The sequence below is a fragment of the Notechis scutatus genome, chromosome 4 (assembly GCF_049901735.1).
Source record: "Notechis scutatus isolate UNSWTSFEM ecotype Mainland chromosome 4, rNotScu1.2, whole genome shotgun sequence".
Taxonomy (NCBI): Eukaryota; Metazoa; Chordata; class Lepidosauria; order Squamata; family Elapidae; genus Notechis; species Notechis scutatus.
The window spans coordinates 145,358,260-145,376,958 of record NC_142012.1 but is presented as its reverse complement, the minus strand read 5'-3'; the positions used below and the strand labels follow the sequence as shown (position 1 = coordinate 145,376,958).

The 18,699-nt window shown below is 36.6% G+C and overlaps 1 protein-coding gene across 1 annotated transcript in view; it reads left to right on the top strand.

The window, feature by feature from the left end:
- VEPH1 (ventricular zone expressed PH domain containing 1) overlaps nt 1-18,699 on the top strand; it is a 124,281-nt gene that overhangs the window by 40,720 nt on the left and 64,862 nt on the right. Inside the window, exons 5-6 of the mRNA XM_087965231.1 lie at nt 622-831; nt 15,504-15,724. Coding sequence (XP_087821357.1) covers nt 622-831; nt 15,504-15,724 — 431 coding nt within the window. The remainder of the gene's footprint in view (nt 1-621; nt 832-15,503; nt 15,725-18,699) is intronic.

Below are 18,699 nucleotides of genomic sequence, written 5' to 3'. Positions count from 1 at the left end.
GTGCCAAACTCGCAGCATCATGTTGCCATCCCGTGATGTATTTCAACATTTTCCCCGTCATGGAGCTGGGACAGGCATCTGGACACATCTGGCCCATGGGCCGCTAGTTTGACACCCCTGCTGTATAGGGAGGCTAATGGGAATTTCTGTTGCCTTTTCACAATAATCTATCATCAGAGACTTTAACTGAAATTTTTAAAAAGATAAATAAAACATATTAGTCTAAGCCAGAGGTGGTATTCATCAGGTTCTGACCAGTTCAAAAGAACCGGTAGTGGAAATTTTGAGTGGTTTGGAGAACCGGGAAATACCACTTCTGACTGGAGACTTTACAGTACCCTTTCCCAGCTATGCCCAACAAACCATGCCCACAGAACTGGTAGTAAAAAAAATTGAATTCCACCACTGGTCTAAGCAGAGAATCTTGTAAATACTGTAGAAGTTTTTAAAGAATTTCCTTAGTAAGAAATGCTAAATCAAATAATGTATAACTTCTAGCAGTATCCTGTCAGTATATGTTGAAAATAATTGAAGTTGAATTGACTTATTTAAGAATTTCAAGCAGATGGATTTTTTTTTTACAAAAAGCACTCTGGAATTAATATTTCACCTTTCTTTTAGGTTCTCAAAGAATGTATTTCTTCTCTAGTTGATCATCTAAGAGACCCTCTTTATAATGACATCATCCTAGACATATTAATAGAAATATCAGATTATGAACCAGAACTGTTGGCCAATTTACTGCCTGTACTGAAAGAAACTGGGGAGGCTTTTCCTAATTTGATAGGGCAAATGGCAAAGATTTTTGGAGCTGTTGGACAAGTTGATGAGGTATGCACTATTTTCTATTTTTAAAAGGCTTTTATATTCTACTGTGTTCTTAGCCCATAGTCATAATTCCTTAAAAGAGATCTCCAATCAAAGATAACTCACATTAAGGTCTAAAAATGATAGTATCATCATATTTTCCACAAAATGTGCTATGATAAACCATTAATAAAAATGCACAATAGAAATACTATTGCACTTGAAAAATGTTTCATACATTATATGTCTGATTATTTCATGTTTAAATTCTCAAGGAATTCATATAATCTCCAAGTAACTAAAATATTGTATATGTGTAATCTGATCACTTTCACTCAAAACAGAATGCAATCAATTCTTTTCTTGAATTTTCCTTAAGAGTTTTATACCCTTTTTTATATACAATAGCATGCTAAGCACTTTGTACTACTAATAGATCATTCTTGGTTTAAGTGTATTTTGTTTGTCACAAAGATATTAAATCTGTTAGGTTTATCAAGGCTTATATTAATTTTCCTCTGGATATATTAGTTGTTGTAAACTGCACTTGTGTAGAGATTTCACTCTTAAGAATTACATGCAGCTGAATTACAATGTCCTTCCTTAAATAACTAGAAGGAACCACACTTGATTATAGCCAGAAAACAAGTGGAACCTATTAAATGCAAGCATTTCCCAAAAATGCGTCTCAATTTACTAAAGTTTTCCCCCACACTGCAAATTCAAACAAGAAAGTGGGTTCATCTATCACATCATGAAAAAAATTTCTTGAATTTTATTGATAACGGTTGCCACACCTTAAATTTTAATGTTCACGAGAAATGTTCTATTTGTTCAATGGGTATAACTAAAGACTATATTCCAGCTTCAAAATCATTTATTCTAGGATGTGTTTATATGATAAAGTTTAGGATGTAGGTGTGTTTGAGTGTGGTGTGGGTGTATAAACTTTGTCTTGTATATAATTTGATATGCAATTTGTTTTTTTAGCCTCAGCAGCTTGCTCACTGGAAAAGCATGTCATGACAGAGGCTGTTATAGCTGTCAGTGGTGGATTAATGCCCACTTGTTCCCTAAGCACTGACAAATCTTGGTGTCCCCCTCCTTTGTACAAACGAAGACAAGCTTAGGCTACATAAAAGTTTTGTGGTGCCCCCTTTGGGCCTGATGCCCTAAGCACGTACTTAGTCTGCTTCATGGTTAATACACCACTGAGAGCTGTGAACGCTCTGAAAATTATTAGGACAAAATGCTTCAGATCTCATACAATCCAAGCACCGTTGTGAGCATAAGCCTGGAAAAAAATGTGGCTGCTTTAAGGAATTAACTCATTAAAGCCACCCTTGAATAAGCAATAGCAATATCTTTTTTTAGAACACTGAAAATTGATGTGGATACTTTAATTAACAGGAGAAAAATACTGTGCTTGTATGAGATGTGATATAATTCTTCCTAGTCCTTTTCAAAATGCAGAGTTCTTGTCTTCATTGCAACATTCACTATTTGTATAGGCAAAGTCCATCACAAGTGATAACTACTTTTTCAAAAATATAAATATATCAAGGGCCACAAAACCTTGGGTGAATCTCTAATTTATAAATCTATCATCTATCTGTCTGTCTGTCATTTATCTTACTTATGTAGACTCCCATTTCACAATAAAGTGACTATGGGGCTTAAAATAAAAGCAGTCATAAAATCCAACTGTTAAAAAAAACCTGTAATTAAAAGACTTTAACAATATTATTAATAACAGATAATGGAGAGAATTGATTCTAAAAACAATGTAGTCATCTCATGAAATCACCATTTCCTTGAGATCCTGAGGCCTGATGACACAGCCATGATTTCTGGAAGGATGTCAAGGATAGAGCCAATTTCACACAGGGTGTATGTGTGTGAGAGATGGGGACGGTGTCCCACCAGATGAAATTGTTTCACAGACAAGACTGGCAGCATATCTCTTCTGCTGGACTTCACTGGATGACAGTTATAATTGGAAGAAAGTGATCTCTCAAATAACCCAGCCTTGTCTGATGAAGGGCTTTAAAGGTCAAAACCAGCACCAATTGGACCAAAAAGGAAACTGGCAAGTGGCAACCAATGCAGCTTGTGGCAAAGAGATGTAATATACAGTATGCTGTTCTAGGGTCTCACATAGCTGCCTGGCAAAAGTGGGTGAATGGAATTCTGTCAAAGCCCCCTAGCTTTGATTTCTTGTTAAGTTTTTATTATAATATGTAATATGTTACTCTATTTTCCTGAAACATGAAACAATATTATTATGGTTAGTCGCACAGTCAGACAGACTTTTAGACTGGATTTTATTCAGCTACCGAGTCCTTCACAACAACATTGTGAAGGACTCAGTATTTCAACGTTGTGAAGACAAAGTTGAAAAAGCACTACGTAATCTAAAACCATCTCTATCTATTGGACCAGATGGAATATGTGCCTACTTCTTAAAAATGCTATCCTAAAAAAGCTGCCATAGCCGAACCTCTAAGCATAATCTTTGAAAAATCTTTCAGGACCAGCTCCTTGCCAAAACTATGGTCACAAGCCACAGTCATCCGTATCTTCAAAAAGGGAGATCCCAGCCTAGTTGAAAATTACAGACCAATCTCCTTATGCTGTGTCACCTGTAAAGTCATGGAATCAATTATTAACCAATCCATTATCCTCCACTTAGAGACAAACAACCTACTCTCTAATAAACAATTTGGTTTCAGAAAAAAACTATCCTGTAATCTGCAACTCCTACACTGCAAAAACATATGGACTACACAACTCGACCAGGGCAAAACAATAGACGCAATCTACATAGACTTCTGTAAAGCCTTTGATTCAGTGGCACAGGACAAACTACTCCTAAAACTAAAATCTTATGGTATCTCTGGACACCTGCATAACTGGATAGAAGCATTCCTGTCAAACAGACAACAAATGGTCAAAATTGGGAGTGTCCTATCAAATTCTGTACCTGTCAACAGTGGTGTCCCCCAGGGCAGTGTTCTAGGATCAACTCTCTTCATACTCTACATAAATGATTTCTGTGATCATATTAAGAGCAACTGCATACTCTTCACTGACAATGTAAAGCTATTCAACACCACAGACAATCCTGCTACCCTTCAAAAAGACCTCGATTATGTATCAGAATGGTCAAACAAATGACAATTTCAAATCTCAACAAATAAATGCTCTGTCTTACATATTGGCAAAAAATAAATAAATCAGAAAATAAAATACAAGCTGAATAGTTAAGACCTTGTTGATGATCCAAACTCTGTCAAGGACCTTGGAGTTCTCATCTCTAATGATTTAAGTGCTAGAGCCCATTGTAACTACATAGCCAAAAAGGCATTAAGAGTTGTTAACCTAATCCTACTTAGCTTTTTCTCTGGTAATATCACACTACTAATGAGAGCATACAAAACATTTGCTAGACCAATACTTGAATACAGCTCATCAGTCCGGAACCCACATTACATATCTGATATTAACACAGTTGAGAAAGTCCAGAAATATTTCACAAGAAGACTTCTCCACTCCTCTTCTTGTTGCAGAATACTTTATGCCACCAGACTTGAAATTCTAGACCTAGAAAACCTAGAACTACACCGCCTTCGGTCTGATCTAAGTATAGTATATAAAATTATACATTGCAATGTCCTACCTGTCAATGAATACTTCAGTTTCAACCATAACAATACAAGAGCACACAATAGATACAAACTCAAGGTTAACCGCACCAAACTTGATTGCAGGAAATACGACTTCAGCAACAAAGTAGTAAATGTCTGGAATACTCTACCTGACTCTGCGGTTTCTTCCCCAAACCCCAAAAACTTTAACCTTAGACTGTCAACTATTGACCTCACCCCTTTCCTAAGACGTCTGTTGGGGGCGTGCATAAGCGCAACAACGTGCCTACCATTCCTGTCCTATTGTTTCTTTTTTATTGTTTCTTCTTTATTTTTCTTATATGTATCCATTTCATGTATCCATAACTATGTTTATACTTATACCTGTTATCTTATAATTGCTTGATAAAATAAATAAAATAAAAAATAAATAAAATAAATAAAAATAAAGGACCTGAAAAGGGGAGATGTCGTTGTTTGATGGTGTTAAAAGTATTGTTGCAGGACATAACCTGTTCCAAGTAAGGCTCCCTTTTGCAGTTGACTGATGGTGATTTTGTTAATGCCAATGATGTTAATGCCAAGTGCTGCTCCAGATGTTTTGGAATTATACCCAAAACACTCATTATTATTGATACTATCTTTGCTTTCTTTTGCCTCAAACCTTCTACTCTTATTTGCAGATCCTTGTACTTTGTGGTTTTCTCCAGTTCTTTCTCTTCTATTCTGCTGTCTCCAAATACTGCAATATCCACTAGCTAGACTTTTTTTCCCCCTTTCATATCGACAATTGTTATATTTGGGGGTGTTGTGTGGCAGGTTCTTGTCCGAATTCTAAAGTCCCATACTGTTGTAGCCTTTTCACTTTATACTACTTTGTCTGTTATGTGGTTTCACCAATTTTTGCTTGCAGGCTAAAGGGTCCCGTGTCCCCCCGTCCCCCCCGCAGATATTCTAGTGCACCATTGTTGCTACTCTACTTTGTCATGCTGTGGCTTGTAGTTAGTCTCTGTGATCTATTTTGCAGAGCTAATTAGATGTTTTTTCAGCTTCTTTGCAGAAGCAGCATTTTAATTCTGCAGCATTTTGATTAAGTTTTCTTAATTCTAGCTTAATGTATGCATTTGTTATTAAGATTGTATCTCTAGAAATATTTGTGAATATTGTTTTTTGTCTGCAAAACTATAACTTTGAGTGATAATATTTTATTATCCTGTAGAATGAACCGCAATGGCTTAATCTGCAGATTGTCATGTGATAATAAATCTTACTAGATGAATAAGTAAACAATGAAGTAATAAATCTTTACTGTATGAGAATGTAATCATTGCTAGAAGACAGGCTATCAGCTTTCTGATAAATGGCCTGCTTCCAAATTTGAAGGCCCGGCTTCCTAGGACTAAACAAAAGTAATTTAGTAAAATGTTACTATGCTTTGTATTAGATATGGTCCACAATATGGCAAGAAGTAACCAGTATCTAAGAGCACAGAAAAATGAAGGATCTTTTAATAAAAGTGCCTTTCCATGCATATGAGGCTTAAAATGAGTGTGCATAGTTAAATATTCATTCATTCATTCATTTCTTCATTCATTTTACTTGTATCCTCCGTAATTAAAGGAGACTCTTGATAGTTTACATTCATTAAATAAAATTATTAAAAATGTCCTTATTATGAATAAACATCCATTAGTTAAGCTTAATTATGCAAAACTAATCAATCATATTATAACTGATAATGTCATTTCAATTCCCTGAAATAGTTACAAAATAGTTTCATTATTTAAATTAATTATAGAAAATAATAGAATAATTTTGGGGGGGTGATCAAACTTCTGGATGGAAGTATTTCAAATTGTACAGCAGCAGCAGAAGCAGCAGAACCCTACAACCTTGGGCACCTAATGGTAACCAAAAGTAGGTTCTCCTAGGCCATCTTGAGTTGAGCAGATTGAAATTGGTTAGAGAAGATGGTCCTGCAAGTACTCCCAATGCCAAAGCATCTGTTGTGGTTCTTCACTGGGGGTTGTTATCCCTAAGGATATATTTTGGGAATATCCTGGGTATAATAGAGCAATTTGTAATTGCTTGTTTTTGAGTTGAGTATCCAGAAAGGTTTTTTGTGGGACTATTGACATTATTTGGGACTGGAAAATGGATTATTGGGTCAAGCAGTTTAAGAACCATTGGCGTATAGGGTTTTTAAAGTCAAAATCAGCATTTTGAATTGTATTTAGAGATTAATAAGGGTCCAGGGCAGGCCCCAAAGCACAGCGATAATTCATTCATGTCAGTAAGTACCCTCTACCAACTGGGCTTCTGTACTTTGGATCAAGTGAAGCTTCTGAGTGGTCTTCAAAATGTATTGTGTAGTTCAGATGGGTGATGATGAGGGCATGGTTTATCAATCCAAAGTCCTAAAACTCTGAGTAAGATTCGATCTGGCCATAGCTGGGCAAAGTTTCCCTGATTACAGCTTCTGTAAGCCCTGCATGAAGAGTCATGGATCTACTTCTTTAGGGGCAACCCCACACTGTGAAAAGGCCACATTTTAATGAATACACAGTAACTACATCTTGCATAGGGACCATGCTAACCACTGGGCTTAGGTGTACTTAATTTGGATTGGATTTGTTTTCAGAGATTTTTAAACTTTCCTAAAGGGCTGGAAGAAAGATGGTTTCTCCTATTTGTTTTAACTGCTGTTTAGTGATGAGGTTAGTGGAATGGTATTTCTGTAGTTTATATACTGGACCGTGTGCATATATGACATAAGAAGCTGTAGAAAAACTTTGTCTTTAATGGCATTAATATTGTTTGAACTGATTGCAAGTTTAAATAAACTAAAACTCGATTGCATTTCAGTGTTCACATTTTAACTGCCGTACTGTTTCCTGGAATATCCTGTGTGGTCTTCTGTTTAAGCTTTTACATAATAGTTATCCTGTTTAAACTGCTGTCATTTACAAATGCTTTAGAATTTATCCTGGCTAATTAATATTCTCTGGAAATGTTTTTGACATCAAAGCAATTTCTCCATTACAAAAAAATCCGATTCCATTGTCCTTAATCTGTCAGAAGAGTCTTATCAGCACTAAGAAGAGAGCTTCATTCTTGCTATCTTCCCTTTCTGTCCCTTTCTTCTTAAAATCTGTCAAGAAGAGATAGATCAGAATCAAAAGAAATCTTCCTCCCTCCTTCCATTTTATCCATCCATGTTCATTTCATCCTCTCCTCTTCCAAACTTTCTCCTTATCAGATGTCAGAACTGATGGTGCTTGGTTTTTTTTTATCTTTAAGGGCCTACATGATGTGGGGATGGCTATTTGAGAGACCACCTATCTCTACTGGTTTTTGGTCATCCTACCAAGTGCTGCAGGGTGGGTATGCTATGGGTTCCTTCCCGGAAGCAATGTTAACTGATGGGACCTAGAAGACATGCCTTCTCTGTGAGGGTGTCCGCTCTGTGGAACAACATTGTTCCTAAGATGAGTCTAGTCCTCCTGGCTTCTTGGAAGGGCTTTCTTCCTTAGATATTGGGGTCAAAGTGTTGTACAGCTTGGTATAAATGTTCTGCCATTACACTGTTAGAAACACTTTAATAATGCCTCATCTATGTCTTTTATAAAACAAACAATGAGGTTTCTTTGTAATTTTTTGAGTTATATTATATAACATCTATGTTACTGTTAGCTGCCCCAAGTTGTTTGGTTAAAATGGGCGGCCATATAAATTTGACAAATAAACCAACAGACAAAATACTTTCTTGGAGAAGATGCCCTTCCCAAGTTCTTTATAGCTCTATCATTTCTGTGTTACTATCTATTCTTTCTTCTGCTTTTGTTCTTCTTTTGGTAGAGTTGGCTGAGATTATTCAACTTGTTTCTTTGCTGATCAAAATGCCCAGTACCTACATGTATAGAGGAAAAAGAAAGTGAATATTTGAAATTTTGAATATAGAAGAAATTAAAACTGACAGATTTATTCTTTACTACTTTCTGGGCTTCCTTGTTTTCTCTAAAGTATTTTGTTTTGGGTCTTTCTTTCTTTCTTTCTTTCTTTCTTTCTTTCTTTCTTTCTTTCTTTCTTTCTTTCTTTCTTTCTTTCTTTCTTTCTTTCTTTCTTTCTTTTGCTGCCTTGATCTTGAATCAGTGTGGATTCTTGGTGATTGCCTTGATAAGTCCCTGCAATTTTATTAGCAAGATTTCAGAAGTGATTTGCCATTGCCTGCTTCCTAGTCCTGAGAGAGTGACTGGCTTATGTGCAGGGGTGAGATTCTACCGGTTCAAATGAATTTGGGTGAACTGGTAGTTCCAGTGATCATTTGGCCCTGCCCACCTGCCCCTGCCCTTTTCCTGTGCTTTATTTCCTTGTTTTTGAGCACAGCTGATTCATGTGGCAGAGCGGTTTGCTGTGCATCAGCTGTTTTACTCATCGGGGATGCAGCAGAAGGTAAATATTATAGCTAAAAATTATCTTTTCTAAATGCTGTGCACGCGCATGAAGCATGCACTCATCGAATCGGTTGTTACACCAGTTGAATTGCACCATTGCTTATGGGTACTCAGCAGGCTTTGAGAGAGCTTACGGTTTTCTGGTTTGTAGTCTGCTGCCTTAACCACTACCACTGACTATCTTCAAAATGATTATCAGATCTGTTTGAACTAACATTCAAATGACAGTTGAAATAATCATTCACAAATATTAGTGTGTTTTTCCAATGCATTAGTACCTGATTCTCAGAGGCTCCATTACCAAGTAATCACAATACATCCACCATTGTATTTTAGACATGGAATGAAATATCCCTTATTGATTCTAATTGTACCGATCCTGACAACTATGACTTGGAAAAGTGCATTAGATTTCTATTGACCCAGTGGAGCTTCTTCCATCTCCCTCCTGCTGCATCCCCTTAATTCCTTAATTCCTTCCAGGAATGGTACTAGATATAATACTTGTAGAAATTTGAGACACCATATGTATAGAAAGAAAGAATGTCCATTCGTGCAAAGGACATTCTGGATCAAAGCCCATAAATTGGGAGAGTAAGTTCCCTGTACAGTTGATTAATTTATCCCTAAAAAGTCAAAGTTATTATTTTCCAACATTCCAGATTGGCTCCTGTTCATTGTAGGAAATGGAAGTAATCAACCAATGGATTAATTACTTATTTGTGTCCATCTGTGCAGTATATCCCTCCAATTTCCCTATAGCAAATTCTGTCTCTCAATCCTAGAATCTATAGCTCTGGATATAATGAACTGTTTGCGTCATGCAGGATACTATTTCTAATCCAGTGCATTCAGTATTTCATTTGGTTACATTCCCATCATGATAACTTGCCAGTATGATCCCAAGCCAAGGATTCTGTCTGGCTTCCCCCAAATCTTAGGCAGCAGTTTTATTTGGAATAGATGACTGTCAGTTGGCTGATTCCCAGCATCCCTGTTCGTCTTGCTTGTTTTCCTCCCCCAAAAGAAGAAGAAAATGGGAAGAAAGGAGATCTGATCCAGGTGTTCTTCAGATTTCCATTTGCTTGTGATTATTGGAGAGAGGAGAAGGCAGAGAGAGAGTTTCCCCGTTCTGAAAGCAGAAGATTTACCTGAAGTAGCATCAATATGCTTCAGTGTCTCTTTACTTGCAAAGGCAAAACCATATACTAGCATTTAGTAAGATAGCAATGAAGGCCTGGGAAAAATCATTCAGGCAATGGTTTTCTCTATGACACTATATGAATGTGAAAGCTGGACTTTGAAGAAGCAGGATAGAAAGAATATTGATGTTTTTGAATTTTGATATTGGAAAGAACCCCATAAATAGCCCAAAAAGTTAACAAATGCACATATAAACAAATCAATCCAGAATTCTTACTGGAGCACAAATCACTAAGTTCAAATTATTATATTCTGGACATATTCTGTGAAGACCATCTCCCATGAGAAGTCCATAATGGTGTATTTTTTGTGTGCAGTGATTTAAATGGGTTGAAGAACGGTTGATTAAATTTTGATCCAATTTTACTATCAGTGGAAGGAAAGGGGGGGGGAAGACAATTAACAGCAAGGTAGATGGACTCCATTACTTTTTGTAATAGGTGCAAGTATCTAAAGGATAGATCATTCTGGAGAAGGTCAATGTGCTTACAAAGAGTCAATACCAGCTTAATACTGTACAATCAATAAATCAGATCTCAAGCTTTCTTCAGACCAACCAATAAACTATTCTGACTAATCTGCTTTTTAAAATAGTATGATATTTTTACTTTAATGACATTGATATATAATATAAAATTTTAATCCAAGCTGAAATGTTCTTCAAGAATGGCTGGGCCATATTCACTTGGGAAACCAGATCTTGTATCAGAATTGGAAGAAGAAATAGGATTTGGGTTAAATGTTCTTCCATCATTTTCAAAGATTTATCCAAAAATTCTAGTAGAAAGCGCCAATTCCACAAGGTTTTCAAGTTTTGTTTATAAGAATTAGTGAGGTCTGCATTCTCTTTAAATTATAACCATTTTCATGAAAATCCATATTTATTCCACTAATTCATGAAAACTAAACCACGTCTACAGTTCATGAAATAACTCTACCATGCCTGACTGTCTTCATTTTTGTGGCAAAAATTGTTCCATGGATATTTTTTAATTAAAATATGTCTTCATTTGGAAACCTTCCTGCAAATAAATTCTTTTAAAACAGCTTGCAGTATACTCACACACAGTACCAATAAATTCAGAAAATAAAACAAATATTTATAAGCCTTTCACTTCTAATCAATTTAACAACTGAACTATACATTGAAGAAATGTTAATTAAGGTGACAGAGCATCTTCTTTTATAGATAACTGTTTTCTACTTGGCTGTTGAATGACATTCCTCAATTTAGAGTGCTCTCTACTGGCGGACTATGTAATAATTTCAGAACTCAAAAAAGAATAGGATTTTTGAAATTGTAAAATGAACGATAGCACGCAAACTCCACTAATCACAATCTTTCTGACTGCAGAGAGATACAAATATTTATTTTAGTGATAATGTTTCTAAATTTGCTTTTTAAGGCATAAATTAGCTCATGAGTATTTTATCCAAATCCATGTCTTATTAAATGATGAAGAGAAATACCGTTAGAGTGGCTACTTATAACTTCCCAATCAAATGCATTATTTAATAAGACATGGATAGATATATATATATATATATATATATATATATATATATATATATATATATATATATATATATATATATATATATATATATATATATATATCCAAGAGCTCTTTTATATGAAGTGTAAGTAAAAAGGGACATGACCATTTCCCATACTTATGACTGTTGCAGCATCCTCGTGGTCGTGTTATTTACATTTGGATGCTTGCAATAACCTGTGGTCATTTGATCACCTTTTGTAACCTTCTGACAAAAATCAATGGGGAAGCCGGATTCACTTAACAATTGTGTTACTAACTTAATAACTGCAATGATTCACTTAACAAATGTGGTAAGAAAAGTCATAAAATGGGTTAAACATCACTTAACAAATTTCTCTTAGCAACATAAATTTTGGGCTCAATTGTGCTGGTACCACTGAACAAACAAATATGCCAGTACTGTTGATATTGTACTGATAGTAAAATTGGATCAAAATTTAATCAACCGTTCTTCAACCCATTTAAATCACTGCACACAAAAAATCACATTCCCTAATCTGGTGCCCTCTAGGTGTATTTCTGCAACTACAGTTCCAGTCCCATTAACTTCAACAGAACAATACAACACTAATTTAATCTAAATTTACTCCAGAGAGTTAAATATATCTGCTGAAGTATAATTTAAATCTTATTTGTAAGCTGACCTCGAACTTGCCCAAGACATTTTGCTGTTCCAAGCAGCTGTTGTATGTTGGAAAGATGCACATCCGAATCCTTTGAAATTCTCATCAGACGTATGTGGCCTTGGCAACTGACATTGTTTGTTGCCTCTTCAGTCATTCTAACTCTGGGCTCACCTTTAAAAAGACAAATAAAAAGAGGCAATAAAGAAGGGATCCTTTGTGCAGTTTTGGCTTCATTTCTGTTATTTTGGTAAAAGCACAGTTTTATTTAATGTTAGAAGGATCATTGTGCTGGAATTTTAACACAATGTAATGATCATTTAATAACTTCTCTAAAGTAAAAAATCAGCAGCCTTTAAAACACCCTGATTATTTCACTGAAATGACAATAAATTTCCCAAGACTGAATTTAGGTTTACCCTTCTTTTTCTTCTGTTGTTTCCTAATATTTTTATACAGTACAACAAAATGAGACATTTTAATTAGTTTTTATGCTAACCACATTTGCCAATAAACAAATGTGACTATAATACCATGAAAATGGAAAATCTGCTTCCTATAAAGAATATAAACATGTTCTTCCATCCCCCCAAAATCAGCCTACAATAACAATACTAGATAAAATCCAAACATCATTTTTACCAGGAATTTTTCAATCTTGTTATGCTAAAGAGAAGACTCTCGAGTTGATGAGAGAAATTTGGAGGTTTGAGTTTGCTTATTAATTGTATATCCTATGAAAGTGCAATTACTATTCTTTAACACCTGGAAACGAGCAGCAGAATTTCAATGCTTATTGATCTCTCCTGGCTGGATCAAAGTGGAAAATCACTGATGAAAATTTTTTCTCCCACATGGGTCAATTACAAATAGGAAATAGCTTTTTTAAAATTCTCATTACACTTTTATTTTCTTACTGATTTCTCTGATGGTATCATCTACCACTTGCAGCTGAGAGAACATAAAATCTTTACTTTTGATTCATATTTGTTAACTATTATTTAAATACAAAGATTTTTAATTTGGTGTCTTATTCCAATCATTCTTTTTTTTAAAAAAAAAAAAAAAAGAATAGGAATAGCTTTTCATGCTAGAAATATTTTCCCCACTTAATTAGTATTTTTTGTTGCTGAGTGGAATAGAACATTGGATCATAGGAAAGGAAGAGACATGGGGTGGGCTTCAAAAATTTTAGCAAAGGGTTCTCTGCCCAGTTGCTGGGTGGGTGTGGCCATGGTGGGCATAGCCTAGTAGGCCTCCTGCACCATGATGGGGGGCATTTTCCCACTTCCCTGGCAGTGGTGGGATTCAAAAACTTTTACCACTGGTTCGGTGGGCATTGCTTGGTGGGCACACTTTGTGTGTATGCACATACTTTGCCTGCACATGCACACCAAACATGCACTTTGCGCAGGTGCAAAGGCATTTGCGCAGGCGCAAAGGTGTTCCAACTCACCTCCTGCAAGCCTGAACTCTCCCGGTCGCTTCAGCAGCTGCCGTGTGGCACTCTTCTGTGCCATGCAAAGCAGATGCACTTCAAAAGTAGAAGATAAAAGTGAGTATGGGAGCCCAGGTGGGCGGGCCCAACAGCAGAGCAGCGGAGAGAACGAGTTTGGTCTCGCTGCTCATCGCCGCTACCGGCTTGGCAGAACAGGGCCAAACCGGTAGCATACCACCACTGTTCACCGGGCTCCAGGGGTTTTCCTTGAGCCTCCAGGAAGCTGAAAATGGCCTCCCCAGGCTCTGGAGGCCCTTTGGAAGCTGGAAACAGGCCCATTTCCAGCCTTCCTGAACTTCCAGGAGACCTATTTTTCATCCTCCCCAAGCCTCCGCCCCAAGCCTCTGCATCTAAAACAGGCTGCGTAGGGATTCCTGGGTGGGGAGGGGTGGGGTGAGCAGGGCCAGCCAGGAGTGGGATTTGGGGATTCTCTGAACTGCACAGAATCTTAGCTAGGGGCTCTCCCGAACCCCTGCAAACCCCCAGCAGCCCACCCCTGGAAGAGACCTTGGAGGTATTCTAATCCAACCTCTGCTTAAGGCAGGAGACCTTATATCATCTCAGTTGTTCTGCCTAGGTTGTTCTATTTTTTAAAAAAAATTCTCCCATGATGGAGGACCCACAACTTCAGGAAACAAGCTATTTCATTGATTAATTGTTCTCACTGTTCAGAGAGTTCTCCTTACTTCTAGGTTGGATTGAGAAGCTTCCAGCTGTGGGTGTGCATGGGGGGCACGGTTTTGTATTCGCAGAAATCTCTATTTGTAAGCTGTATTTGACATCCAGATTCTATAGGACTTGATCTTCATTGCAACATGTTCATTCACTACTGAATGTTTGAAGTAGCATTTAATTTTTGCTTCATACACCCATAATAAGATATCTAGCCTACTTTATAAAGTCTGCTGTTACATGAAAACATATAAACTGTGTAACCGTTACACTCATATTTTGTCCCTTTAAAAAAAGCCGTACTTCTTATAAACCTATCTGTTGGCAGGTGATGAAATATCAAGGTGATCTATTTGGGACTACCCTTGAAAACCACTCAAAAGCTGCAGTTAGTCTAAAATGCAATTTACTTGCATTCCAAACTTGTGTTGTTTTTCAGCTGTTGAGTGAGATGTTTAGCGACAGCAGTGTAACTGTTACTCATATGATAAATATATCTGCTTTGGATACCCAAAGAATGCAATGGCACCTGTAGTTGCGGGGGGACCTTGCTACATCCATGCAACACCACTACTTCTTGAGCTGTACTGACTCCTATTAGGAGTAACGTTCAAAATGCTAGTTGTTACTTACACCACCCTTCCTGGTACAGGCCAGATTATCTGCCTTTCTCCAATTATTTGTATTTGTTCCTGAAACCCAACATCCATCTTTTATAGTTCATCTTTTCCCAACTTTTTCCATTATATTTAGCTCCTGTACAATAAAGAAAAGATTGGGGGAAGCTAGTGAAAACCATGTATATTTTTAAAATTTTAAACAAGTTCTAAATGTATGTTTCTGTATTTGGATAAAAGTTTCCCTCTCTGTACGGCATGTTTATTTAGCACCATAATAATGTACCATTTTAAAAAGTGAACTGAAAAGAATTAGCAAAATAGCTCTGGATTCTCTCCACACCCACTTCTTTCCTCAAACAATGCTAACTCAACTTTTTAACAGTATTATCTATTTTAAACTCCATTTATTTTTCTAAATAGGAACGGGCTCGGATTTGTCTGATCTATTTGGTTAATCAGCTGGCCAACATGGAACATTCTTTCCATCATATCATTTTGTTGGAGATCAAATACATCACTGATATCTTCTCCAACATCTTGGGTATCCAAAGCAGAGATATTTATCGTATGAGTAACAGTTTCACTGCTGTAGCTAAACATCTCATCCAACAGCTGAAAAACAACACAAGTTTGGAATGCAGGTAAATTCAAACCTCTCAACTTTTTATTCTAAGATCCTATGATGTAGCATTTTAATATTTGTGATAAGCTAAAAGACGCCATGTTTATATTTAATATATTGGTCCAACTATCAGAGAAACTAGCCCAAAATATTTGGTTGCCAACCATAGGCTGGTGAGAATTTGTGTTCGTGGTATAAATGTGAGAGTGATCCAGTTGCCACATCTGTCATCGCTTTGCTTGCCAGAGTTAATTCAGCTGATTTGACTGGGTAAGCAGGTGTCCCCTTCCTCTTTTATGGCTTCATGTGCCTCAGTCTCAAAGGTTGGTAGAACACAGGCATCCTAGGTTGATGACAATACCATTCTTCGGTGAAAGATAACTGTGAATGATAGCTGAACAATCCTGCAAGAACCTTTCAACAAGCTCCCCCAAATAGCCAATTGCAAGAAAGGGACAGCTATCTCATGGCAGAGACCTAAAGTTATTTTATTTTTTATTTTTTTTATTTTGTCAAGCAATTATAAGATAACAGGTATAAGTATAAACATAGTTATGAATACATGAAATGGATACATATAAGAAAAATAAAAAGAATCAATTTCTTACAGAGAGTTTTGAAAATTAGACCAATGTATGTCTGAATTTGTGTTCATCACTATAGTCATATATGCTACTGTATATTTATTTATTTATTTTTTATTTATTTATTTATTTGATTTGCCAATTGTTTACAAGATAATAAGTATAAATGTATACATAGTTGTGAATACATGAAATGGGTACATATAAGAAAAATAAAAGAATAAGAGAAACAATAGGACAGGGACGGTAGGCACGTTGGTGCGCTTATGCACGCCCCCTACAGACCTCTTAGGAAAGGGGTGAGGTCAATAGTAGACAGTCTAAGGTTAAAGTTTTGGGGGTTTGGGGAAGAAACTACAGAGTCGGGTAGAGTATTCCAGACATTGACCACTCTATTGCTGAAGTCGTATTTCCTGCAATCAAGTTTGGTGCGGTTTACTTTGAGTTTGTATCTATTGTGTGCTCTTGTGTTGTTATGGTTGAAGCTGAAGTATTCATTGACAGGTAGGACATTGCAATGTATGATTTTATATACCATGCTTAAGTCAGACCGAAGACGGCGTAATTCAAGGTTTTCAAGTTCTAGAATTTCAAGTCTGGTGGCATAAGGTATTCTACAACGAGTAGAGGAGTGGAGAACTCTTCTTGTGAAATATTTCTGGACTTTCTCAATTGTGCTAATATCAGATACGTAGTGTGGGTTCCAGACTGATGAACTGTATTCGAGTATTGGTCTAGCAAATGTTTTGTATGCTCTGGTTAGTAGTGTGATATTACCAGAGAAAAAGCTACGTAGGATTAGGTTAACAACTCTTAATGCCTTTTTGGCTATGTAGTTGCAGTGGGCTCTAGCACTTAGATCATTAGAGGTGAGTATTCCAAGGTCCTTTACAGAGCTTGAGTCATCAACAAGATCTTGACTATTCAGCTTGTATTTTATTTTCTGATTTTTTTGCCAATATGTAAGACAGAGCATTTATTTGTTGAGATTTGAAGTTGCCATTTGTTTGACCACTCTGATACATAGTCAAGATCTTTTTGTAGGGTAGCAGTATTGTCTGTGGTATTGAACAGCTTTACATCATCAGCGAAGAGAACGCAATTGCTCTTAATATGATCACAGAGGTCGTTTATGTAGAGTATGAAGAGAGTTGGTCCTAGAACACTGCCTTGGGGAACACCACTATTGACAGGTACTGGATTTGATAGTACGCTCCCGATTTTGACCATTTGTTGTCTGTTTGACAGGAATGCTTCTATCCAGTTATTCACTTGTCCAGAGATACCATAGGATTTTATTTTTAGGAGTAGTTTGTCGTGTACCACTGAATCAAAGGCTTTACATAAGTCTATGTAGATTGCATCTATTGCTTTGCCCTGGTCGAGTTGTGTCGTCCATATGTTTTTGCAGTGTAAGAGTTGCAGATTACAGGATAGTTTTTTTCTGAAACCAAATTGTTTATTGGAGAGTAGGTTATTTGTCTCTAAGTGAAGGATGATGGATTGGTTAATAATTGATTCCATGACTTTACAGGTGACGCAGCATAAGGAGATTGGCCTGTAATTTTCAACTAGGCTTGGGTCTCCCTTTTGAAGATGGGGATGACTGTGGCTTCTGACCATAGGTTAGGCAAGGAGCTGGTTCTGAAAGATTTTTCAAAGATTATGCTTAGAGGTTTGGCTATGGCAGTGGATAGCTTTCTTAAGAAGTAGGCACATATTCCATCCGGTCCAATAGATAGAGATGGTTTTAGGTTGCGTAGTGCTTTTTCAACATTGTCTTCTGTGAAATCGATATGTATTAGATCATTGTTGTTATCTGTGGTACGGCTAGGAAATACTGGGCATGATCCATTGCTGTTTACAAATACTGAGCCGAAGAATGTGTTAAAGATGTTGGCTTTAATGGTGTCGTCGTTGCAGTCTTTACCATCAGGTCCTATCAAGGGAGGGATGGACCTTGAGTCTTTTAGTTTGTTGTTTACAAAATTGTAAAAAGCACGGGTGGAATTGGTGCTTAGAAGGTTTTCCTCTTGTTTAATGTGATAATTGGTGCATTCGGTCTTTATCTGGTGGCATAAATTTTTGTATCGGTTTTTGAAATTGGCAACGTGACCAGATTTGTTTTTCCGCCAGAGTGATCTCTTTTTGGATTGAAGTTTCCTTATTGATATGGGTAATCTGCTTTTTTGTTTTGTTTTGGGAGTTGTTGTTGGTACATATAGTTTGATGACTCTTTTGACTTCAAGTAAAAATATGTTGTAATGGTCTTCAACAGTATTGCATCCAGTGAATAGAGATTGCCAATCAAGGGATGAGAGATCGTTGTGTATAAGATCATAGTTGCCTTTTTTGAAGTTACAATTGGGAATTACATCATTGTGGTGATTTTTGTGTGGACGTATGTTGA